General features: G+C 37.5%; 1 protein-coding gene across 2 annotated transcripts in view; it reads right to left on the bottom strand.

Annotated features, from left to right (window-relative positions):
• Positions 1-382: 382 nt before the first annotated feature.
• The window catches only part of spns2 (SPNS lysolipid transporter 2, sphingosine-1-phosphate), a 72,076-nt gene continuing 52,007 nt past the window's right edge, over positions 383-20,451 (bottom strand). Inside the window, exons 6-13 of one of the 2 annotated variants that reach the window (XM_058774998.1) lie at positions 19,453-19,595; positions 18,858-19,010; positions 18,579-18,768; positions 14,859-14,924; positions 14,258-14,356; positions 10,330-10,493; positions 5,750-5,786; positions 383-3,224 (exon numbers count right to left, since the gene is read on the bottom strand). In XM_058774998.1, coding sequence (XP_058630981.1) covers positions 3,213-3,224; positions 5,750-5,786; positions 10,330-10,493; positions 14,258-14,356; positions 14,859-14,924; positions 18,579-18,768; positions 18,858-19,010; positions 19,453-19,595 — 864 coding nt within the window. In that variant the 3' untranslated portion in view covers positions 383-3,212. Of the gene's footprint in view, positions 3,225-5,749; positions 5,787-7,260; positions 7,501-10,329; positions 10,494-14,257; positions 14,357-14,858; positions 14,925-18,578; positions 18,769-18,857; positions 19,011-19,452; positions 19,596-20,451 lie in introns of those variants that run through there. The other variant, XM_058774999.1, reaches the window with a different exon arrangement.

The raw sequence follows: 20,451 nt of genomic DNA, 5'->3' as shown, positions 1-20,451 counted from the left end.
TCATCCAAGGCTGCATTTATTTGATTAAAAATACAGTAAAAACAGTAGTGCTGTGAAATTGTTCTATTTTAACACATTTAAAATATGTATTTTAAAATGTAATTTATTCCTGTTATGACTGCTTAATTTTCTTTTGTAACAATATAATTTCACTTTTGATCAATTCAGTACATCTTTGCTGAATAAAATTAATATTTCTTACCAAAAACACAATTTTATACAAACATGAATTAACACTGAATTATGGTATATTTAAAAAAAAAAAACATCAGCAGATTAATAAATTCTGTAAGGTCATGATACCTGCATAACCTTATTGTAAAGTGACAAATCAAGTGCACTTTTTTAATAATGTAAAAAAAAAAAAAAGACACTGTATTGCTCTGTTTTGATTAAATAAGTTTATTTTGATCAGTTACATATAGGTGTATATCCCTGTGGGAGCATCACAGTAAACGTCCTAGATACTTTTCTTTATAATCACACTTGCTCTAAAAAATAAAATCACCTTTTAATTTCTGCTTGACATCAGAAATAGGTTCATCTTTACAGAATTCTTGTATGACAAGAAAATGTGCAATCTGAAATACTCAACTCTCACGATTCAGCAATTAAAATGATCTCATAAAACTGCTCATTAGCAGTAGTGTTTTGTCAATAAAATGAACTTGGCCTTACAAATATTAAGCCAGTCGTTCATCTGATCAAGATCACCGTGAGCGTTGCCTTTCAACAAACAAATAAACAATAGTCATATAATCATTGACAGCACGTAAAATAACTTTGAAAAGCTAGTAGCCAGGCAGTGAATGGGTAATAATCCCTCAAAGCTAGCACTTACAAAATGCCAGTGTAGAACTATCGAATTAGACAGTAAAAGAAACCCCCCTGATCAGCACATTATTCACACACCCAGTTGCTTGTGCAAAATAAATCAGGTAAAATATCAGCTCATTGGTCTAATAAACATGTTGATACACAATACATGTACATTTGTGTGTAAATCATGCTCTGTGTGAATCAGTAAAATAATTGGCTCCTGTGAAAACAGTTCTCTGAGATGAACAACTGAGAGATTCTTCAAATGGTGATGAGGAGGCGTTTTTTTAAACAAAAATGGAACTGTACATAATATCTATGACATTATTTTTGCCTTATTCCATCTTATCAGCAAGGATAGGAAATAAACAAATCAAAAACGTAATAAATACATTGCATCAAAGCAGTTTACAATATATTAAAATTGCTGCATAATATAGTTTATCTTTATAGTGTTTATATATAAAACTCATATTTGTAAAAAGAAAGAAAACAACATCTGTAAAAGAATAATAATAATAATAATAAAAAGCTTCATTAAGATAAATTGGCATGTGTAAACACATTGGATTGGACAGAATCACATTCAAAGGCTTTTCACCTGGCATGATGAAAGCTAAAAAGATATGACTGGCAAATAGGGACGGTAATTTCACATGATACGTTAAGTCAGACCTTCAAAACACAGATCGGCTTTTTCCACATCTATAGGCAAGGTGCTTTTTTCAAGATGGGGAAAAAGCCTTCTCTTTGAGAACAGATTTACATTTGAACGGCTTCAGACGCAGACACATTTGGTAATGCCAGGTTGCTCAAAAGTGACAGTGGTGAGTGTGTGTGCTCTGAGAAAATCTTGCTAAATATGAAGATATACAAATTATTGCCACTGTCAAAGCTTTCACGTTTGTTAATGATGAAATCTTCTTTTAAATTGCATATATTACAAACTAGAATCTGAAGCGAAACCACACAGGCCAATAAGACAGAAAAAGAATATTTTCTGCAGTTTTACCCTCCAACTTTATCTCTTCACATCCATGACTATTCAGTGAAAAGCAAAGTGCTTTTCTTAGTGTATGCAACATATTCAAATATCTGTTTTTAGGTTAAAAAAAAAAACTCCATAAAATTCACAGAATCCACAAAAAAAAAGAAAAGAAAAGCAAAAACAATCCAGACTTAGCTTAACCTCTGAGTTAAAATTCCCTTTTTGAAAACGGATGGATTGCAGTGTAGGTAATTAACTTGGCTGCGATACACTATCATCCTTTCTGTTTCTTCTTTTCCAGTAAAGGGATATGTAAAACCAAATGAGCAAGGTAAGCCAACATACAAAGACTTTCATTCTTATAGATTGAGCCTGTGAATCTTATCCGCAGTTAAAATGAAGGTTTGCCTGTCTGGGTGGGTAACCCGGCACTGCGGAAGGAATTCCTCGCTGAAAACTCGAAACAAGTGACGATAACCTTGGCTATGTTCACTTACGTTTTTCAGTATTTCTGCTTTCCTCTTGGACATACTACGTGATTCATCCTGGCAGACTGTTCAGTAAAGTTCAGTATGAAAGCATTTACATGTTGTTTCTTCATTACAAAAAGATAATATTTACAATCCAGTGTCCCTTTCAGCTATAGTTTATGAAGTCCCTCCAGTTTAATTTGTAAAAACACAGTCAGAGCAAGAAGAGAAAAGATAATGATCGATTTCAATGGTCTCAGGTGTCATGCATGACTGCATGATTTCACTGGCACTGCATTAAAATGGTAAGTGCTAAGAAAAAGAATGGAAAAATACATTTAATAATAAGCAAAGAAAAGTGACCGGGGACCAGACCTGTGCCTCTGCCAGATTTCTTAAGGCAGGGCTCACCGGGTAGTTTGTTTTTGTTGGGTATTTGTTGTGATGTGAGTGATTCCTTCAGTTCCGTATTTACAGGGTTTTGGCGTTTTGGCGAGCCCCTTATTGGCTGTGAGCATCATTGGTACTGGTCCCCATTAGGAATGTGATGCTATGGCACTTGGTGCAGATCGACAGGCAGCGTGACAGGACGGGAGCATGTGTCCGTGCTGTGTTCAGTAGTATGGCACTGAGCGCTCTAGCGCACCCTCTTCCAAACACCCATTGGAGCCCAAGTGGCTCTTTATATACATCATTAATAGCTGCACACCAGCTGCTGATTGGCTGACCTCTTGCCAGCTGAAGGTTTCCTAGGGCAAGCAAGGTGCGACTCGAATTCAAAACGGCCTTCACAGCATGAAACGAAAAAGCAGAGATGATATGGTGATCCGAGAGTGAGTTGAGTGTGCGTATAGTGAGTTAGCTGCTAGTTTTATTCCTTCTGGTTTTTTTTCCTCCACTTGCCCATATTTTCATCCCATTGCAGCAGCCCCATCTCATTTGGTAACCTGAGGGAATGAAAAAGACAAAGACAGGTCAGTCTCTGACTGTTTGTGTGGTTGAATAATACTTGGAGCAATAACATCCTAGTCTCTGGCTTCCCAACAGGATGTTTCATTTTAATTATTATAACTCAGTACCCACTGAGCCATCTGTCTGGTGCTGCTGGTGAGGTAAACCAACCCCCATTTTTACACACACTGCAACTAGAGCTAAGCTTCCCACAGCTGCCCCACTGACATCACAAGTCTGTCACAAACTTGACAATTCTTTTATTCAGTTTCATTTTAATATAGTAGAGATGCAGAGTACAGCAGTACCGTATGATGATATTTGGCTCATGCAACGTAACAAAAATTTTAAATACTAGGGTATTATGCTCAGATAATCACATGAATGACGTTGACGGAGCATCCAGGGTCTTGTTTGGGATTTGTGTACCATTATGCCACAAATAATCTGGCCTAGAAGCTCTTCTACTATTAAACAAACCATTGTTTCTTCATTGTGTGATAACACACCCATACACTGAAAATTCAGTAATTATGGACTAATGCTGGATTTGGTCTTTTAAACCTGAGGTTTTTCAAGTTCATGGTTTTTTAATTGTGTTTATTTTGATCTCTTTTTACTTGCTTTTAGAAAAACATAGACATAGGCTTGTGAAAAAAGTATTTTAAAGTAAGTGGTCATCACCTTGTGGAAACAAAATGTTGTGTTTTTACTATTTACAAATGGGGTTTATACATGAAAATGTAAACTTCCTTTTGGACTTCCTTTTTTGATTTAAACCAAAATCTAACATGGCAAACCCATGTCTATCTGTTTGCCACATTGATAATAATTAGAAATGTTTCTTCAACACCAAATCAGCATATTAATTCTGAGTGGAGTAATGACTGCTAATCACATAAATAAATTATATTTTACAATATATTAAAATAGAAAATAGTTCATATAAATTGCAATTATATTTAACAATATTACAGTTTTACTAGATTTATGATCAAATATTTGTATGAGCATAAGAGACTCAAATAAATAAATAAATAATCAATCGATCTTACCAACCCCAAATGTTTTTAACGGTAGCATACATAACTCTGCAGCTCATCTTGAGTAGAATATGAATTTAGGAAATCCAATCATGTTTAACTGCCCAAAGGGTGAATAGCTGAAGGGCATATCTGGTTGTGGTATCATTAAATTAGAAGATGTTCTCTAAAAGGAAAGACAAGCTTTTTATGGTTTTGTCATCATGCCATTAATGTCCACTAGATTTAAGCACTCACTATGTATCTCTTTAGTGACTAGCACGTCCTCCATCTGCAAGGGCAGTGGTCTATTTCTCCATTGCTTTCCCTTTTCATCTCTCATTTATTCTCTCTAATATCTTCTCATTGCTTTGGTTGCAAGCCCTTCCTGTCTGAAATCTTTGGCCCTAATCAAGGCTAATGTCGCAGTAGTGATTTTTCTCGTACTCTCACTCCCACTGTCACATCGCTGGCCTACTCATAATTTATTTTCTAATATTGGGTGTGTGGGTGTCCATCTGTTATGTAACTCTGTGGTTTCCTCTCCACTTTGTGCTTTGACCCCTATTGATCAGAGAACTTTCCCATTTGTATAAGTGACTGAGGCAATATGGCTTGCCATCACACGCTTATTTATGCTAATTTATATGCCTCTGACAGGCTAACCCTCAAGGCCATGGTTTACGCTGCGTCCAACCGGAAATATATATTCATTGATTTCTAGTTAAACTGCAGTCAGTTTAGGCTGTTAACCTAATAAAGAGCGGTAGTTTCGCTAATTAGAAAGTGGCGGGTGCTATAAAGGAGTAGGACAGCTAACTTGGGACAGACTGTCTGCAGAATAAAAATACATGACCACATTTAACGGTTACAATCCGCCCTCTCAGTCCAAATAGTTAGGGGACTAGTTATTTTTAGTGTACTGCTCCCACATACATTGTCCTCCACCTAAAAAACTGGCAACCAGGGAATCCTATTTCCTGATGTTTTCTTTCTCTGTCTTTTGATGCTTTGCCATTCTTTTGGGGCATACAAAGTCATGGTAATTATACAAACAGGCTCATAACAGTGAGTGTGAGAGGCTGATAAGAGAAAGAGGGGAAGGGGGCAGGAACAGAGGCTTGAAGACAAGCCAGATTTGAGATTATCAGTTGATGAAATAATCTAAAAAAAACTACTCAAAATATCTATTATAATGAAAAGGTGATGCCACTATGAGCCCAAAGCCTATTCTATTCTATTCTATTCTATTCTATTGTATTCTATGGTATTATGATGTGCAAGGAATCCAATGTGTAAAACATAGGGTAAAGAAAGGTTAAGTGTGCAGCTCTGGAGTTTCATAAAGGTGGTATGTTATTATTTCTCCCCTTACAGTCCAGAATACCTTGTATTGTATTCTCTATTTGAAAAGGTCAACAGGATAACATTTTATAACCGTGTAAGGGGAAAAAGTGGGGGGGCCTTTGTTGGAGACTTGTGGGAATTTGAGGTCTTACCTTAACTGTGGACGGCTGTCTGGAAAGCTGGTTTACTCTGGAGAAAAAGAAAAGAAAAAAACAGGATAATGAGGGAAAAAATAGTGTAGATATACTATTTATGCAGTGCTTTTCATAATTGTACACTACACATCAACAGGATCTCTTATTGGAGGGGTTTTCAAACTGGGTTGCAGATATTAATTAAATTAAAGATTAATTTAATGTGTTCAAGACAATATCTTTAACACCTTTACCAAATTTGATCTTATTTTGCCTGCTTTAAACTGGTTGGAAATCTTGAGATTAATGGGAAGCCGTGGCCTAATGGAACGAATGTACAGCGCTCTCCACCTTCAATACCACGACTGAGGTGCCCTTGAGCAATGTGCGAACTCCCAACTTCTCCCGGAAATACAACTATTTAGATGCAAAGCTCTGAGTAAAATGAGGTACAGCAGTGGTTTGATTCAGTGTAACCACAAGTGGTCAGGGTAGTGACAGAAGTTGGTGAGGATCCAGATTCTTAATGCGAGAAACACTAATTCTGTGTAGAAGTACTTCAGTTCTCCTCATCATCTTCACTGATGAGCATTTTCACTTCATTCCTTTTTTTCCATATGATTAGATGTTCTCTTGCCTTCTTGTAATTTCAGTCATCTCAATGGTGACACTTCACAGGCTTCTAGTGCTTTAACACACAGTTCACAGGATGCTTATATCTACAGTGCATCCCAACGGACACCGTGCCAACTGATGCCAGGCAGCAAATGATATGAGACAAATGCGTGCGTGTGTGTATTTTTGCGTGACTGCCTGGGTGTCCAGTATTTTCCCCTGCGCTATAAACGGCTCCCTCATGGCCCAAAACAGCTTACAGCCTAGAAATAAAGTACTCTTCAAGCTCAATATATATTCCTCCGCTCCAGTGAACGCCTTTCATTTTGCATGTTGTGTCCATAAATAGAGGAAGACAAAAAAGAATGCTATATTAATGTAACAAGATATTTGCGAATAAAGAACTACTGGGCCTGAAACAGCACAGTTAAAATTCTATTTTTAGAGACTGCATGATGACTCGTGATGATGCAATGCTTATGAAAAATTGTGAGAAGGGTGTTATGTAAGAGTATTAGTTGGAAATGTATAATTGCACAGGCTCATAACAGCTGGATATAAGCTTATAGTGTATGCTGCATTCACAAATATAACTGATTTAATATGTAGCTGCTGCTTCTGGCAAGCATGACATAGCAGGTCATTACATAGCATAGCTGCAATTCAGTGGCTGCATAAAACCAGTGGTGTGGTAAAACTTCTGTGTAAACTGCAACCAACAGTGGGAGTAAACTGCTTTGAAAAGATTTTGATTCTAAATTTAAAGGTTCAGTTGATGAAATAATCTAAAAACTACTCAAAATATCTATTATAATGAAAAGGTGATGCCACTATGAGCCCAAAGCCTATTCTATTCTATTCTATTCTATTCTATTGTATTCTATGGTATTATGATGTGCAAGGAATCCAATGTGTAAAACATAGGGTAAAGAAAGGTTAAGTGTGCAGCTCTGGAGTTTCATAAAGGTGGTATGTTATTATTTCTCCCCTTACAGTCCAGAATACCTTGTATTGTATTCTCTATTTGAAAAGGTCAACAGGATAACATTTTATAACCATGTAAGGGGAAAAAGTGGGGGGGCCTTTGTTGGAGACTTGTGGGAATTTGAGGTCTTACCTTAACTGTGGACGGCTGTCTGGAAAGCTGGTTTACTCTGGAGAAAAAGAAAAGAAAAAAACAGGATAATGAGGGAAAAAATAGTGTAGATATACTATTTATGCAGTGCTTTTCATAATTGTACACTACACATCAACAGGATCTCTTATTGGAGGGGTTTTCAAACTGGGTTGCAGATATTAATTAAATTAAAGATTAATTTAATGTGTTCAAGACAATATCTTTAACACCTTTACCAAATTTGATCTTATTTTGCCTGCTTTAAACTGGTTGGAAATCTTGAGATTAATGGGGAAGCCGTGGCCTAATGGAACGAATGTACAGCGCTCTCTCCACCTTCAATACCACGACTGAGGTGCCCTTGAGCAATGTACCGAACTCCCAACTGCTCCCCGGAAATACAACTATTTAGATGCAAAGCTCTGAGTAAAATGAGGTACAGCAGTGGTTTGATTCAGTGTAACCACAAGTGGTCAGGGTAGTGACAGAAGTTGGTGAGGATCCAGATTCTTAATGCGAGAAACACTAATTCTGTGTAGAAGTACTTCAGTTCTCCTCATCATCTTCACTGATGAGCATTTTCACTTCATTCCTTTTTTTCCATATGATTAGATGTTCTCTTGCCTTCTTGTAATTTCAGTCATCTCAATGGTGACACTTCACAGGCTTCTAGTGCTTTAACACACAGTTCACAGGATGCTTATATCTACAGTGCATCCCAACGGACACCGTGCCAACTGATGCCAGGCAGCAAATGATATGAGACAAATGCGTGCGTGTGTGTATTTTTGCGTGACTGCCTGGGTGTCCAGTATTTTCCCCTGCGCTATAAACGGCTCCCTCATGGCCCAAAACAGCTTACAGCCTAGAAATAAAGTACTCTTCAAGCTCAATATATATTCCTCCGCTCCAGTGAACGCCTTTCATTTTGCATGTTGTGTCCATAAATAGAGGAAGACAAAAAAGAATGCTATATTAATGTAACAAGATATTTGCGAATAAAGAACTACTGGGCCTGAAACAGCACAGTTAAAATTCTATTTTTAGAGACTGCATGATGACTCGTGATGATGCAATGCTTATGAAAAATTGTGAGAAGGGTGTTATGTAAGAGTATTAGTTGGAAATGTATAATTGCACAGGCTCATAACAGCTGGATATAAGCTTATAGTGTATGCTGCATTCACAAATATAACTGATTTAATATGTAGCTGCTGCTTCTGGCAAGCATGACATAGCAGGTCATTACATAGCATAGCTGCAATTCAGTGGCTGCATAAAACCAGTGGTGTGGTAAAACTTCTGTGTAAACTGCAACCAACAGTGGGAGTAAACTGCTTTGAAAAGATTTTGATTCTAAATTTAAAGGTTCAGTTTTTTGTCATATAGCCTAATTTATTTTCAAATAAAAGGTAGATTGGTTATCGTATTTATTCTAAATTTAAGGTTCTTTATTTTATCCTAAATTTAAATGTGAGTTTTTGTTATATTCTATTTTACATTTGAAGTGAAGTTAATGTTAAAATATGTTCTCTCATCCCTTTTTAATATACATAGAAGTTTATTTCCCTGAAAAATGCACTGTGGTTCTCTAAAAACATTGCTCTGTTCTTATGAGTATCTGACCAGCTTGGCATAGCAACACTGGCTCCACCAATTGTGTGAGGGCTATCTGTTTATCTGACCAATAGTAGAAGTGGGAAGTGTTCAGGGAAACCTACTTGAAAATAGTCAGTTATGTATTATTCTGTTTAATTTGAAACCTAGTCACTGTATTTTTTGTCATGTTAGATTTATTTAAGACTTGTATCTGTGGTGCACTATTTGCATTCCACTACTTATGATATATAGCAGGAAAAAGAACAATTTAATAATCCTGCTGAGTAGCTCCATGTGAAAAATGACTATAATGATTAAACTGCCTGTTGTAATAGATGGCGAGACGAGAAGAAAAGTCAACCTTAGGCTGTCTCTAAGACCTATCGTGGGAAGATCTTCCGCAGTAATTCCAACATTACCACCCTGCCTAAAAATGTCCCCAAGCAGACAGGAAGGAAGTCATTTTTGAGTGGCAACACACACAGGAAATCCACTTGATAAAAGACGGCCGCAAAACAGAAAGTGAGTCGCAAAGTCCGGGTATCATGTTTGTCTTTACCTTTTAAGGCAATGAGATTTTCCATAATCAAACCGGCATATGTTTTAGATGAAGGTCTGTTTTAAAATGTCTATGTTTAAATATACATATACTGTATAGGACAAAGTATCTTACGATGGCTTATGTATGCCATGTTAAAATGAAATGACATGTCTGGGTAGCTTGAATAGCAAGAGACAGCATTGTGGTTTATTATGGGGTTCATTGGGCTTTCATTAAATTGCTTAGTTAGCTTGTCTCTGCCTAATGCTAGTCTACTGAAATGCATTTATTTTGAAATATCTCCTATAATGATTAATGATTTGAATATGGAAAGCTCTTGATCTACTAAAGCTCACCTGTAACCCACGTAAAGTGCCATTTTCCAATAGGCAGATCACTTCTGCAGAGTGTCTTTGTTTGAGAATACATCTAGATCTCTGTCCGTCTATCAATCTCACTCATCCTCGCAGATTAACTATCCACCCGAGGCTATTCACCAGGCACACAAAGATGGCCAAGGCTACCAAAATCACCATGGCAACCGGAATTCTCCGGATTTTCATTGTCAGTGGAGGTAATGGGAAATGATAACCCGTTTAGGAATGTAAAGTAAGGAACCCTTGAAACGGAAGCACCTCGATGCCTTTAGATAGTTTTCAGAAATGACTTAAAATATTTTACTGAATTAGCTCTATCAAGGTTATGAGTAAAGGCCTAGGCACTCACTGTTTCTCCGCTTTGTCACGATCGTCCAGGAAGAAAAGGGCGGTGGCCAGGAAGAACATCCCCCCCAAAACGATGACAAAGGGGCAGAGCATGAGTGCATAGCCCAAGCTCAGGAACTGCCATAACGCTGATGTAGCGTAGGTCTCCTGCAGCGAGTCTGATATCTGCAGGAACACATAGAAACACAAACAAAAGAGCACTCATTAGCAAACAAAGGAAAAGTCTGCTGCGAGTCATCAGCGACATTAATGTAATAATTAACTTCCTAATATTGTCTTCAAGAGCTGCGCTGTTTTAATCAGTTTCTGGGTAAATGGTTAATTATGCTAACTTGTCTTAAGCTATTGGTATCTGTTGAACAGTAAGTCAATACATCCATAAAAAGACAATAAACATTAATTGAACTATTGATTCAATCAAGGAGGCATTTAGTTCAGTTTCAATTTTACAAACTGATTTAATTTTGTGCTGTGTGCTCCCTTAGGATTCACTCAGTCAGTAGTTAGCAACTGGTTCTTAATGTTAAAGACCACATGGCACATTTCCAATGTCATTCTAAAGAGCATTTGATTGTACAAAAATAAAGTTTAGTGCGGGATGAGTAAGCAATATTTTTGTTCCATTTTCCTGGAATATCATTTTTAAATGCCTACATCTGATAAAAATAACTTCTAGGAGTACACTAAAGGCCACAAAACTCAAATCCTGATTTCATTCATCACTATTTATAAAAGACCTGTGAGCAGAAAACGAGGATGTTTCCAGTGCTAATATGCAAAAATGCTTCGTTCTGGCTATTCTAAAGTAGCATATTAAGCAAAAGTTGTATATTTTAACATAAAGACACTAACAGCAGCATTAAAAAGATATTTAGAAGCGCTAATAATCTCCTTGGAGTCCATAACTGACTTTAGCTTGGCTAATCCTTTATCAGCACTAGCGTGTCTCAAGTCTCATGGGTCGGGTAGGAATGCTGACTCTAAAAGGTGGGAGAGTAGGTGCTGACAGTGAAGTCTGTGTGTTTTTGTACATCTTTAACCATATTTTGGGGACAAATAGTTACCCAGAAGTGAGATAAATCTGACAAATCCTCCTTATGGGGATGTCCTTGTTTGTAAAACTGGTAAGTAAATAGAGGGTTATTTTAATTGTAATAATGCAGAACGTTTTGTGTTAGGGTTAGGTTATAGTATCTGTAGCTGTATAGCTATAAAAACAATAAAAGTCTACAGAATGCCCCTATTTAGACAGCTAAGCAAACATGTGTGTTTGTGTGTGCGCGCAGACCACACTCCTGTATGTGTGTGTGTATATGTCAGCCTTCATGATGCCAAACATGAACTATTTCTCCTGATAAAAATAGGGCTGAGGTTGAACATTCTGGTGCGTGTCTAATGAGTTTTTTTGCAAAAAAGATGGTAGATTTCAGTTGATAGCCTATTTTTACAGATAATTACACCACCCACTATGCCTGAGGGTATAGATTCACACAGGTACTCTGAATGTTTTTACACCAGTTAGAGTGAAATGGAGCATTACCAGGTATTTAGGAAATGTTATTCATTCACAGGTTTAGTGCACACATTGTTCTTAGTTTTTAGAAAAACTGTCTGGAAATGTCTGGAAAAACTATAGTGTCACTGCCCCGTGTCAAAGTTCCTGTGGTTTTTCTCTAAAATCTCTTCTTTTTGTTATTCAGAGCTGGCAGATTTTTTGCGACATAAGTACGTCACAGCCACCATCACACTAGCCTGCCAGACCTCCGGAGTGAAATTATCAAGTAACTGCTGATGCATGACTTGGTCCCACGTTCCTGGATTTGACAGGCCAGAATGTCCACACACTTCCTCTGAAGAAGTAACTGAGCTACTATCTTAGAGATAAAATAGAAGATCATTGTATTCCCAGAAAACAACCGAGTCATGTGAACTAAGCACAAATGAAATATCACAAAACATGTGGCAGAATTATAACCACACTGCCCAGCTGTCTGTCAGTGGGTAGGGCGTTTTGAGCGGATGGAATGTGGTGAGTTGCTAACACTGCGACTTGAGTGAACTTGACCTCTGATCTTTGAGAAAAGAGTAGTCAAACAGTTTAGTAAAGTGCTAGCAATAGCAAAATCATAGGATTGATTCCCAGAGAATGTACATTCATTCATCTAGCAGAAACTTTTGTGCAATACAAAGTGAACTTGATAAAATGCATAAACTTCAAGGCCCGGTTTCACAGACTAAGCCAGGATTAGGCCATAGTTCAATTAGGACATTTAAGTAATTTTTATAAACGTGCTTAGGAAAAAACATTACTGGTGTGCATCTTGAGACAAAACAAAGGCACTGATATATTTTAAGATCAGTCTTTGCAAGTTTCTTTCAGTTGAAACAGCTTAAGCCTTGTCTGTGAAACCGGGGGCAAAAGTTTAAACGTTGGGGCTTTAAAGGAAATACTTTTAAGCATTAGGCATATTAAACTAATGAAAAGTGACATTCATAATTTTATATAAGATTTATATTTCAAATAAATTCTGTGTTTCTGTGTTTCTTTCCATTCATCAAGGATCCCGAAAAAAATGCATCAGTTTACAGCACATCTATTTTCAATCAACATATTAAAATGCTTGAAATTCAGCTTTGCCACCACAAGCAGAAATATCATTTAAATAGTAATATCCCTCAATATTACTGTTTTACTGTATTTTGATCAAATAAATGCAGCCTTGGTGAGCATCTGACTTATCTAGATTTAATCTGTCTATAAACTGGGAAAGTGTTTACTACTTATTCCCTTAATTCAATGTAGTATCTGAGAGAATAACTCACGATACAAATGTCTAAAACTACACCTCAGCATAACAGCACAGGTCAGATTCAACATCAAGTCATTAAATCATTAACTGTGCTCAAATACCACCTGTCTAGCACATTCCAATTGGAAAAACACAGGTAGATTAGGCACACTTCTTCGCTTCTGCTCTGTTCTTATGGCAGTGTATTGAAGTGCATGTGTGAGACAGATAAAGAACAAACACTGCAAATGCACTTTTGTTACAAGAGGTTGAAGGTGATAATGGAATAAGGGAACAATGGGTCTGAACCCTGAGTCCTACATGACAGAGGGTTCTGAACCTGTCAAAAGCACAGACAGGAGTTACTGTTTTACTTGGATCAACTCCAGTGACTCCTGTTCAGAATGCCAGGAATGTCTACAGGAGTCGGAAGTCTAGGAAACACAGTGTGCTTTTTCCGGAGTTAAGAAGAATGATGAATTTATGCTGCACTGTGATTGGTTTGGCTTTGTTTTCTTAACATGAACAAGAGTGGAAATCGGAAAAGGGAACAGAGCCAGGGTCAGTATACAAAATCATAGAGCACAATGTCACACGGCACAAGGCAGCGTAGCTTATTGTTACACAGAAGTGTTTAAGAGACCGAAGGGGATGAATGTAGCCTTGAATGAGCCAGTGACTGGCATATATACAAACACAATCATGTCTCCTGTGGAAAGGTATTACTGGAAAGACACAAATCAGGAGGAGCGGGAAAACCTTCAGAAGGCTTTTGTGCAAATCTGCTATTGTGAACTAGAAAAGAAGCCAATCTTTCTTGTGTAGCTCAAAATTGCTGACTTCCTCTTTCTAGCATTATGTTTTCTCTTTAAACTGCTTGCATGTCAATAACCTGATTCTTCTTTATGGTTGTCTATTTAGTGTGCTCTGACTTTTGTGGGTATTGAAAATCTGTTGGCTTGTATGTAAAAAGACCCTTTCAGTGTTTTGTTTTGTTTTGTTTTGTTTTGTTTAGACTTCATTTAGGTGGTTCAGGCCTTAATTGGACTGACCAGACCCCCAAAACCACCCTGTAATGTCTGTACACGCCAAGTACTCAATACTGAGCAGTTCCCTGACCTATGTGTGAGTCATTCTTACCAAGCCAATGAGGTACGGGCTCCCAGCATCCCCTAGTAAATGCGAGGTGAAGCCCTGGAAGGCAACAGCAGTGGCTCTTCTGGTCGGTATGACAACATACTGGAGGGAGAAAAGAGGGTGATATGAAAACAGCAGTGAGAATTTCACATTAAATCATAACTGGAAAACAAAAGTAACATGAGCGCTCGCTTAAGCAGCCGCTGTCAGAGCGCTTTACACTGACCGAAGCTGACTGGAGTTTAAGTATGCAGTAAGACCTTGGCTGACTCAACTTCATGACAGCTTTTCTTGCTAAATCTTTCACTCTGCCTTACATGCACTCTCTGTTTACTGCTCTTAGTTCACTGGCTTCTTTCAGACAAAAACATTCAAACTGAAAATGTTATTTAGTTTTATTTTCCATGAGTGGCGTTTCCATTAAGTGCAATCAAAGGCAGCAATTTTGTCTTGGGCCCCACCCAGGCTATACCAAACCTCGTAGTCATGCATCCCACCATTCAAAATAAGAAACTAGCCTGAGAAGATGACCAGTTTTGTTACAGTTAAAGGCTTTAAAGTTTCCACTCGATGCAGCAGATAAATACAGGCTTTCAATACGAACCATTAAAATGTCCGCTGTAATGGCCCAGTTCAAAAAGAGCAGCGTCTCTCCGATGAAAATGCAGATCTGAGGAGAAAAAGAGAGGGAGAAAGAGAGTTAGGGGAGAAAAACAGAAGAAGAAAGTCCGATTATATTTCATTTTATCCTTTAAAATGAGAAGTATACATAAATACATACAGATAGCAGGGTTTGCAGTTGGTCAAAGGCTAAATTAACCCGGCTCATCTACTAAATCAAAAAACCCCAATAAATGTTGTGGAATATGAAAACGTGTCATTATACTGTGGTTGCGTTATATGCAATTTTTGATTTGAGGGCAACAGAACCATATCTTGGTCCAAACCGTAAAAAAGAGACTAGTGGTTAGCATTATACTAGAGTGGAAGCTAAAATGTCTGGCGGCTGAAGACGTGTTACATTTAACAAGTTATTTTACCAGACTCGTGCGATCCCACGAGAACAGACTAACTGACTTAGGCATTCCCACACAAATTAACTGATATCCCTCAGTGTCTGGTCTGGCTTTTCAAGGTGCTTACGGCAGATTGAGACACAAGGATTGAATATCTCCACTAATCTTAGTGACTTGACAGAATGTAGATGGTCTCTCCACATCTCTGAGGCAAGAATGCAGCTGACGGCAGCTGCTGGGGTCAAACCAGATGGGATTGTGCGATGAACTGTAGGTTGCAGGGGAATTTGATCGTTCAAGTGGCCGTTCTGACTTTGACGGGGTCTTATGTTGGGCTCAGAGTGATATGTTGAGCAGGGTTGACAGAGGGATGACCTCAGGGTGTAAAACAGAGGTGATGGTATTAGTTCACGGGTCTAGAAACTTCCATTTATGTGTCGGTGTGAAAGAATATCTGAAGGTGAGGAAATGAAAGCGTGTGTGTTTGGGCATGTATGAAACTCTGTCCCAAAGTGACTTGAGGCTCAGACAGCGTGACGGACGGACAGGCAGGCTAAAACTGTAAAGCCCTGCAGAACTCTGGTTAAGGGCTGAAGTGTGCTGACGAGACAGCAGCTGTCCCTGCTGGAACAGACCCTGACAGAGCTCCAGCGTGCTGTCACATTCTCAGACTTCACATCTGTCACTATCAAATTTTCTCACTCCAAATATTTTCCCTCCTTAAAGTTTTGGATTCCTTGTTTTTCATATGCTCCATTTGGATGTAATTACAGAAGCCTCTGGACAAGTGATTGAAAGGGCGCTCATGTCTTTAGTTGGGAGCTGGGTATATTTTTACCCAGAACTGACACTGTAATGTTACCTGTTTGACAAGATGGCATGAGGGCCTGTGGTCCAAATAATGTGTCATTCATTTCTATAAATACCTTAAATTTGATCATTTGCTGTAAAATTTGCCCTGTTGCTCTAAGTGAGACTGATGGGCTTTCGCTTTTTCCATTTCCACTTTACTATAAAGTGATAAATGACCATATACACCACTGTTCAAAAGTTTTGAGTTGGCACTTTTTAATGTTTTTGGAAGAAGTCTCTTATACTCACCAAGGCTGCATTTATTTGATCAAAAATACTGTAAAACAGTAATATTGTGAAATATTATTACAATTTTAAGTACTATATTTTAAAGTGTAAATTACTTTTTGATTGCAACATTGTTTCAGTCTTCAGTGTCACACGATCCTTCAGAAATCATTTATATATTCTGATATAGTGTTAAAGAAACATTTCTTATTATTATCAATGTTAAAAAGAAGTTGTACTGGTTAATATTTTTGACCATTTTTTTTTAGGATTCTTTGATTAAAAAGTTCAACTTTATTTCAAATAGAAATCTTTTGTAACATTATAAATGTATTTACCGTCACTCGATCAATTTAGTACATCTTACTGAATATAAATTTCTTAAATTTTTAAATGATTTTTATTATACTAGAAATTCTTTTTTCTTGCACCCTTTATTGATCAAGATTCAACCCAAGATTGTGTGAGTTCATGTGACTCAAACCAGACAACTGAGCAGCCAGGTCTACCCACAGGTCTGCCTTATTAGAAATATTTTTAAAGAAAAAAATCATTAAAATTTTTAACAAAGGCACAAGAAGTTGCAAAACTAGGTGAGCTTGAGGGTACAGTTCGTAACCAGTCTTTCATAGTTAAGATAAGGTGGCAAACGTTGAGCAAGCGTAGGGGTTCTCAAACAGATAGATGGCATTATCACAGTGCACTGTGAAAGACAAACAATCTATTTTCTCATCAGGCTTCTTATCATAAACACTTACGAGATTCGCAGTCCGGTTTGGCCCTCAGGTGAGCCTGTTGAATTTAGTTCTGACCTGATTTTTTTTTTTTTGTTAAAAGAACAAGCGTGTCCTGGTAGAATTTTTTGGTTTTCTTATGCAGCATAACTTTTTTCTATTAGTGACTCAGAAATGCCACAGCCCATTGTTTCTCAGCATTAACTGTGAAAACTGCTCCCTTTTCCTGCTTTACATGCCAATTAAACAAGTACGCAGCGCCTGTTGCTCTTATTCTTTTAGTATTCGGTTTAGACCTAACAACCCTGCCAAGCAACTGTTAAACCCACTGAATGCAACAGACTTTATATCGTTTAAAGCCTTATATTGAACTCTGAATAGAAGTGACCTTATTTAACTTTGACTGAGAGGACTCATTACAATACAAGTATAGCCAGAAGGGAGTTGTACTAGAGATATTCAGGCCACAGTGTTAAGCAACCTTTCTGGGGAGAATCTCAGTGTTTACGCCACAATTCCATGGCAACTAATATAATGAGAAATGTTTACATGAAGTGTTCTAATATTGCAGCAATAACAGATGTGTAATCCATGGAAGACATTTAGAAGAGATATTTAGTATATGTACTGTGTGTGTGTGTGTGTGTGTGTGTGTGTGTGTGTGTGTGTGTGTGTGCGTGTGTACACACTGCCATTCAAAAGTTTGGGATCAGTAAGATTTTTTTATGTTTTTTAATGGAGTCTATTATGCCCATCAAGGCTTATATTTATTTGATCAAAAATACAGAAAAAACATTAATATTGTGAAATATAATTATATTGATATTAATAATAATATCCATATTACTCATATTGGTTTCTTATTTTAATGTACGGTACTTTAAAATAAAATTTATTTTTGTGATGCAGCGCTATATTTTCAGCAGCCATTACTCCAGTCTTCAGTGTCACAAAATCCTTCTGAAATCATTCTGTTATGCTGATTTGTTATGAAACAGTTGCGCTGCTTAATATTTTTTTGGAACCTGTGATAATTTTTTCTTTGATGAATAAAAAGTTCAAAATGACCCCTTTTGAATAGTAGTGTATATTGTAACAAAATTTTTATTTTGAATAAACACTGTTCTTTTTAACCTTTTAATTTATCAAACAATCCTGAAAAATATCACAGGTCCCAAAAAATATTAAGCAGCACAACTGTTTCCAACACTGATTATAAATCAGCATAATAGAATGATTTCTGAAGGATCACGTGACACAGAAAACTGGAGTAATGATGCTGAATATTCAGCTTTGCTTCACAGGAATAAATTATATTTTAAAGTATATTAAACTAGAAAACTGTTATTTTAAATTGCAATAATATGTCACAAAATTATTAAATAGATACAACATTGATAAGCATAAGAAACTTAAACATAAAAAATCTTATATATACACATACATACACACACAAGTAAGTTGAAACTGAACAGTCAAAATAGAGATACTTACATACGCTCCCACAATGCTCTTCTTGGCCACAACAAAGATGAGGCAGATGAAGATAGCAGAGCCCAGCATGCTGACCGCACACACCAGCGGGTCGGCACGCTCCGTCTTCTGACGGCAAAGCCGTGTGGTCACGGCACCGATCACCACTCCCAACAGCCCCGTCACACAGGTGATGGCTCCGAATATCAAACTGGAGATGAGAGAGAAATACATTCGTTGTCAGAAGTGTAATGTGTACATTTGTACATTACATTTTCAGCGGTATGTTTATGTTGGGACCTGTCTTTGCTGCTGCATGGTTGATAGGTGCAGCTCACTGCTGTCTTCTGCACCACCTGAGCTCTGACCAGGTACTGCGGGATCCAGATTCCAAACGCCCCCGTTGCGAATGACACAGCCGCCGATGCCAGAGATGAAAATACATAACTGCGGCTGGGGAGCAGAAAGAAAATGAATGAATATGCAAAATTCCTGAATTTTTCTGCAATTGCATTTTTGCATGTTTTTCCGTTACTCTTGCTCGTTATGTCTTCATTTATTTGGCCACAACAAAGATGGTTGGTCCAGTAGCATGAATCGTTTTTTAAACAATCGATTAAAATTATTGAATGTTTTTATCATTTAAAGTTTTAGTTGATTTAAACTTGAATTATACCACAGGATACTGTATAAACTGCTTGAAATGCCATCTACTCCAATACACTGTCACCAAATTTCAGTGAAGGCCATAAAAACTATATACTTTGAGGGATCCAGTATTCTGAGTCGATGGCTGATTGCAAAGTGATTACATCTTTTACGCCCCAATCCTGAATATTTGGTTCATTACATTCTTGAGTGATGAACAGGAAAAAAGAATAAACAAGTGGCATACTTTTTGGCAAGAGCTTTCATGTCACAAAGCCAGGAAGTGCGTGTCCTTATACGTCCAGCGATATGGTCAGCACTCCCTCTCTTTGGCTCAGGGACAAAGATGAGAATGAGGGTCCCAGCAGTCAACCCCAACATCGGAGACACCTTGAGACAGACGAAGAAAAAAAAGAGGATATAACGAAAAATGAAAAAGAAAAATCTTTTTTTCATCATGTGTTTATGTCATAAAACATATACTTGAAACAAGTTAAACGTACTTGAAACAAAACTTCTTGAGATTTTATGATGTTTTCAGTAAATGTATCTTGAATTAAGTTTATTTTTTCTACTCCATTGGTAATTTGTCAAGAATAAATAAAAATCAAGTATTCTCATATTATATAAATCATATCTGAGTTGTTTTTACTGCAAAAATACTGCTTAAGAATGCTTTCAGTGCAGTACTCTCTGCTGTAACTAGACTAAACATTTTTGCTAGTATTACTGCGAGCCTGTGCCGTCTGTTAAACAAAATCTTGTGCGCTGAACAATAAGAATCTGTCTCACATCCTGTTTGGTCTAGCAAGTTATTCGCTGAGTCCATAATGGTGGTGTTAATTTGTGATTAGCTTATGGTTTAGTATGTTACAGATTAGGTTTATTTATATTCACATCAGGGTGTGTAGTGTAGGCAGTGTACTAGACTGCAGTGTGTGAAGTGGACTCCATTAGGTGATGTTTCTTTACTCCGTCCTCTCGTTTTCTTTCTCAGTTTTCTCCCTTGTGTGGGAGCAGCTGCGGTCCACCAGGCCATGAGCTATTATCTCTTTTATCATCCTTCCTGATGGCTACAGCACAGCAGTGTGTGTATGTGTGTGCGCGCATGTGTTTGTTGGTTCGCTCGCCCACATGGAAGCAGCGTAAGCGCCTCCGTCGCTTGTGAAAGCCAAAGCAATTCTGTCTGTCAGGCGCAATCCTCCTGGAGATCATTTATAGCACATTAATGCAAAGCTCTGCACAA

Source organism: Onychostoma macrolepis, chromosome 05 (assembly GCF_012432095.1).
Source record: "Onychostoma macrolepis isolate SWU-2019 chromosome 05, ASM1243209v1, whole genome shotgun sequence".
Taxonomy (NCBI): domain Eukaryota; kingdom Metazoa; phylum Chordata; class Actinopteri; order Cypriniformes; family Cyprinidae; genus Onychostoma; species Onychostoma macrolepis.
The sequence above is the reverse complement of the archived record's forward strand: the minus strand, read 5'-3'. Positions and strand labels throughout refer to the sequence as shown.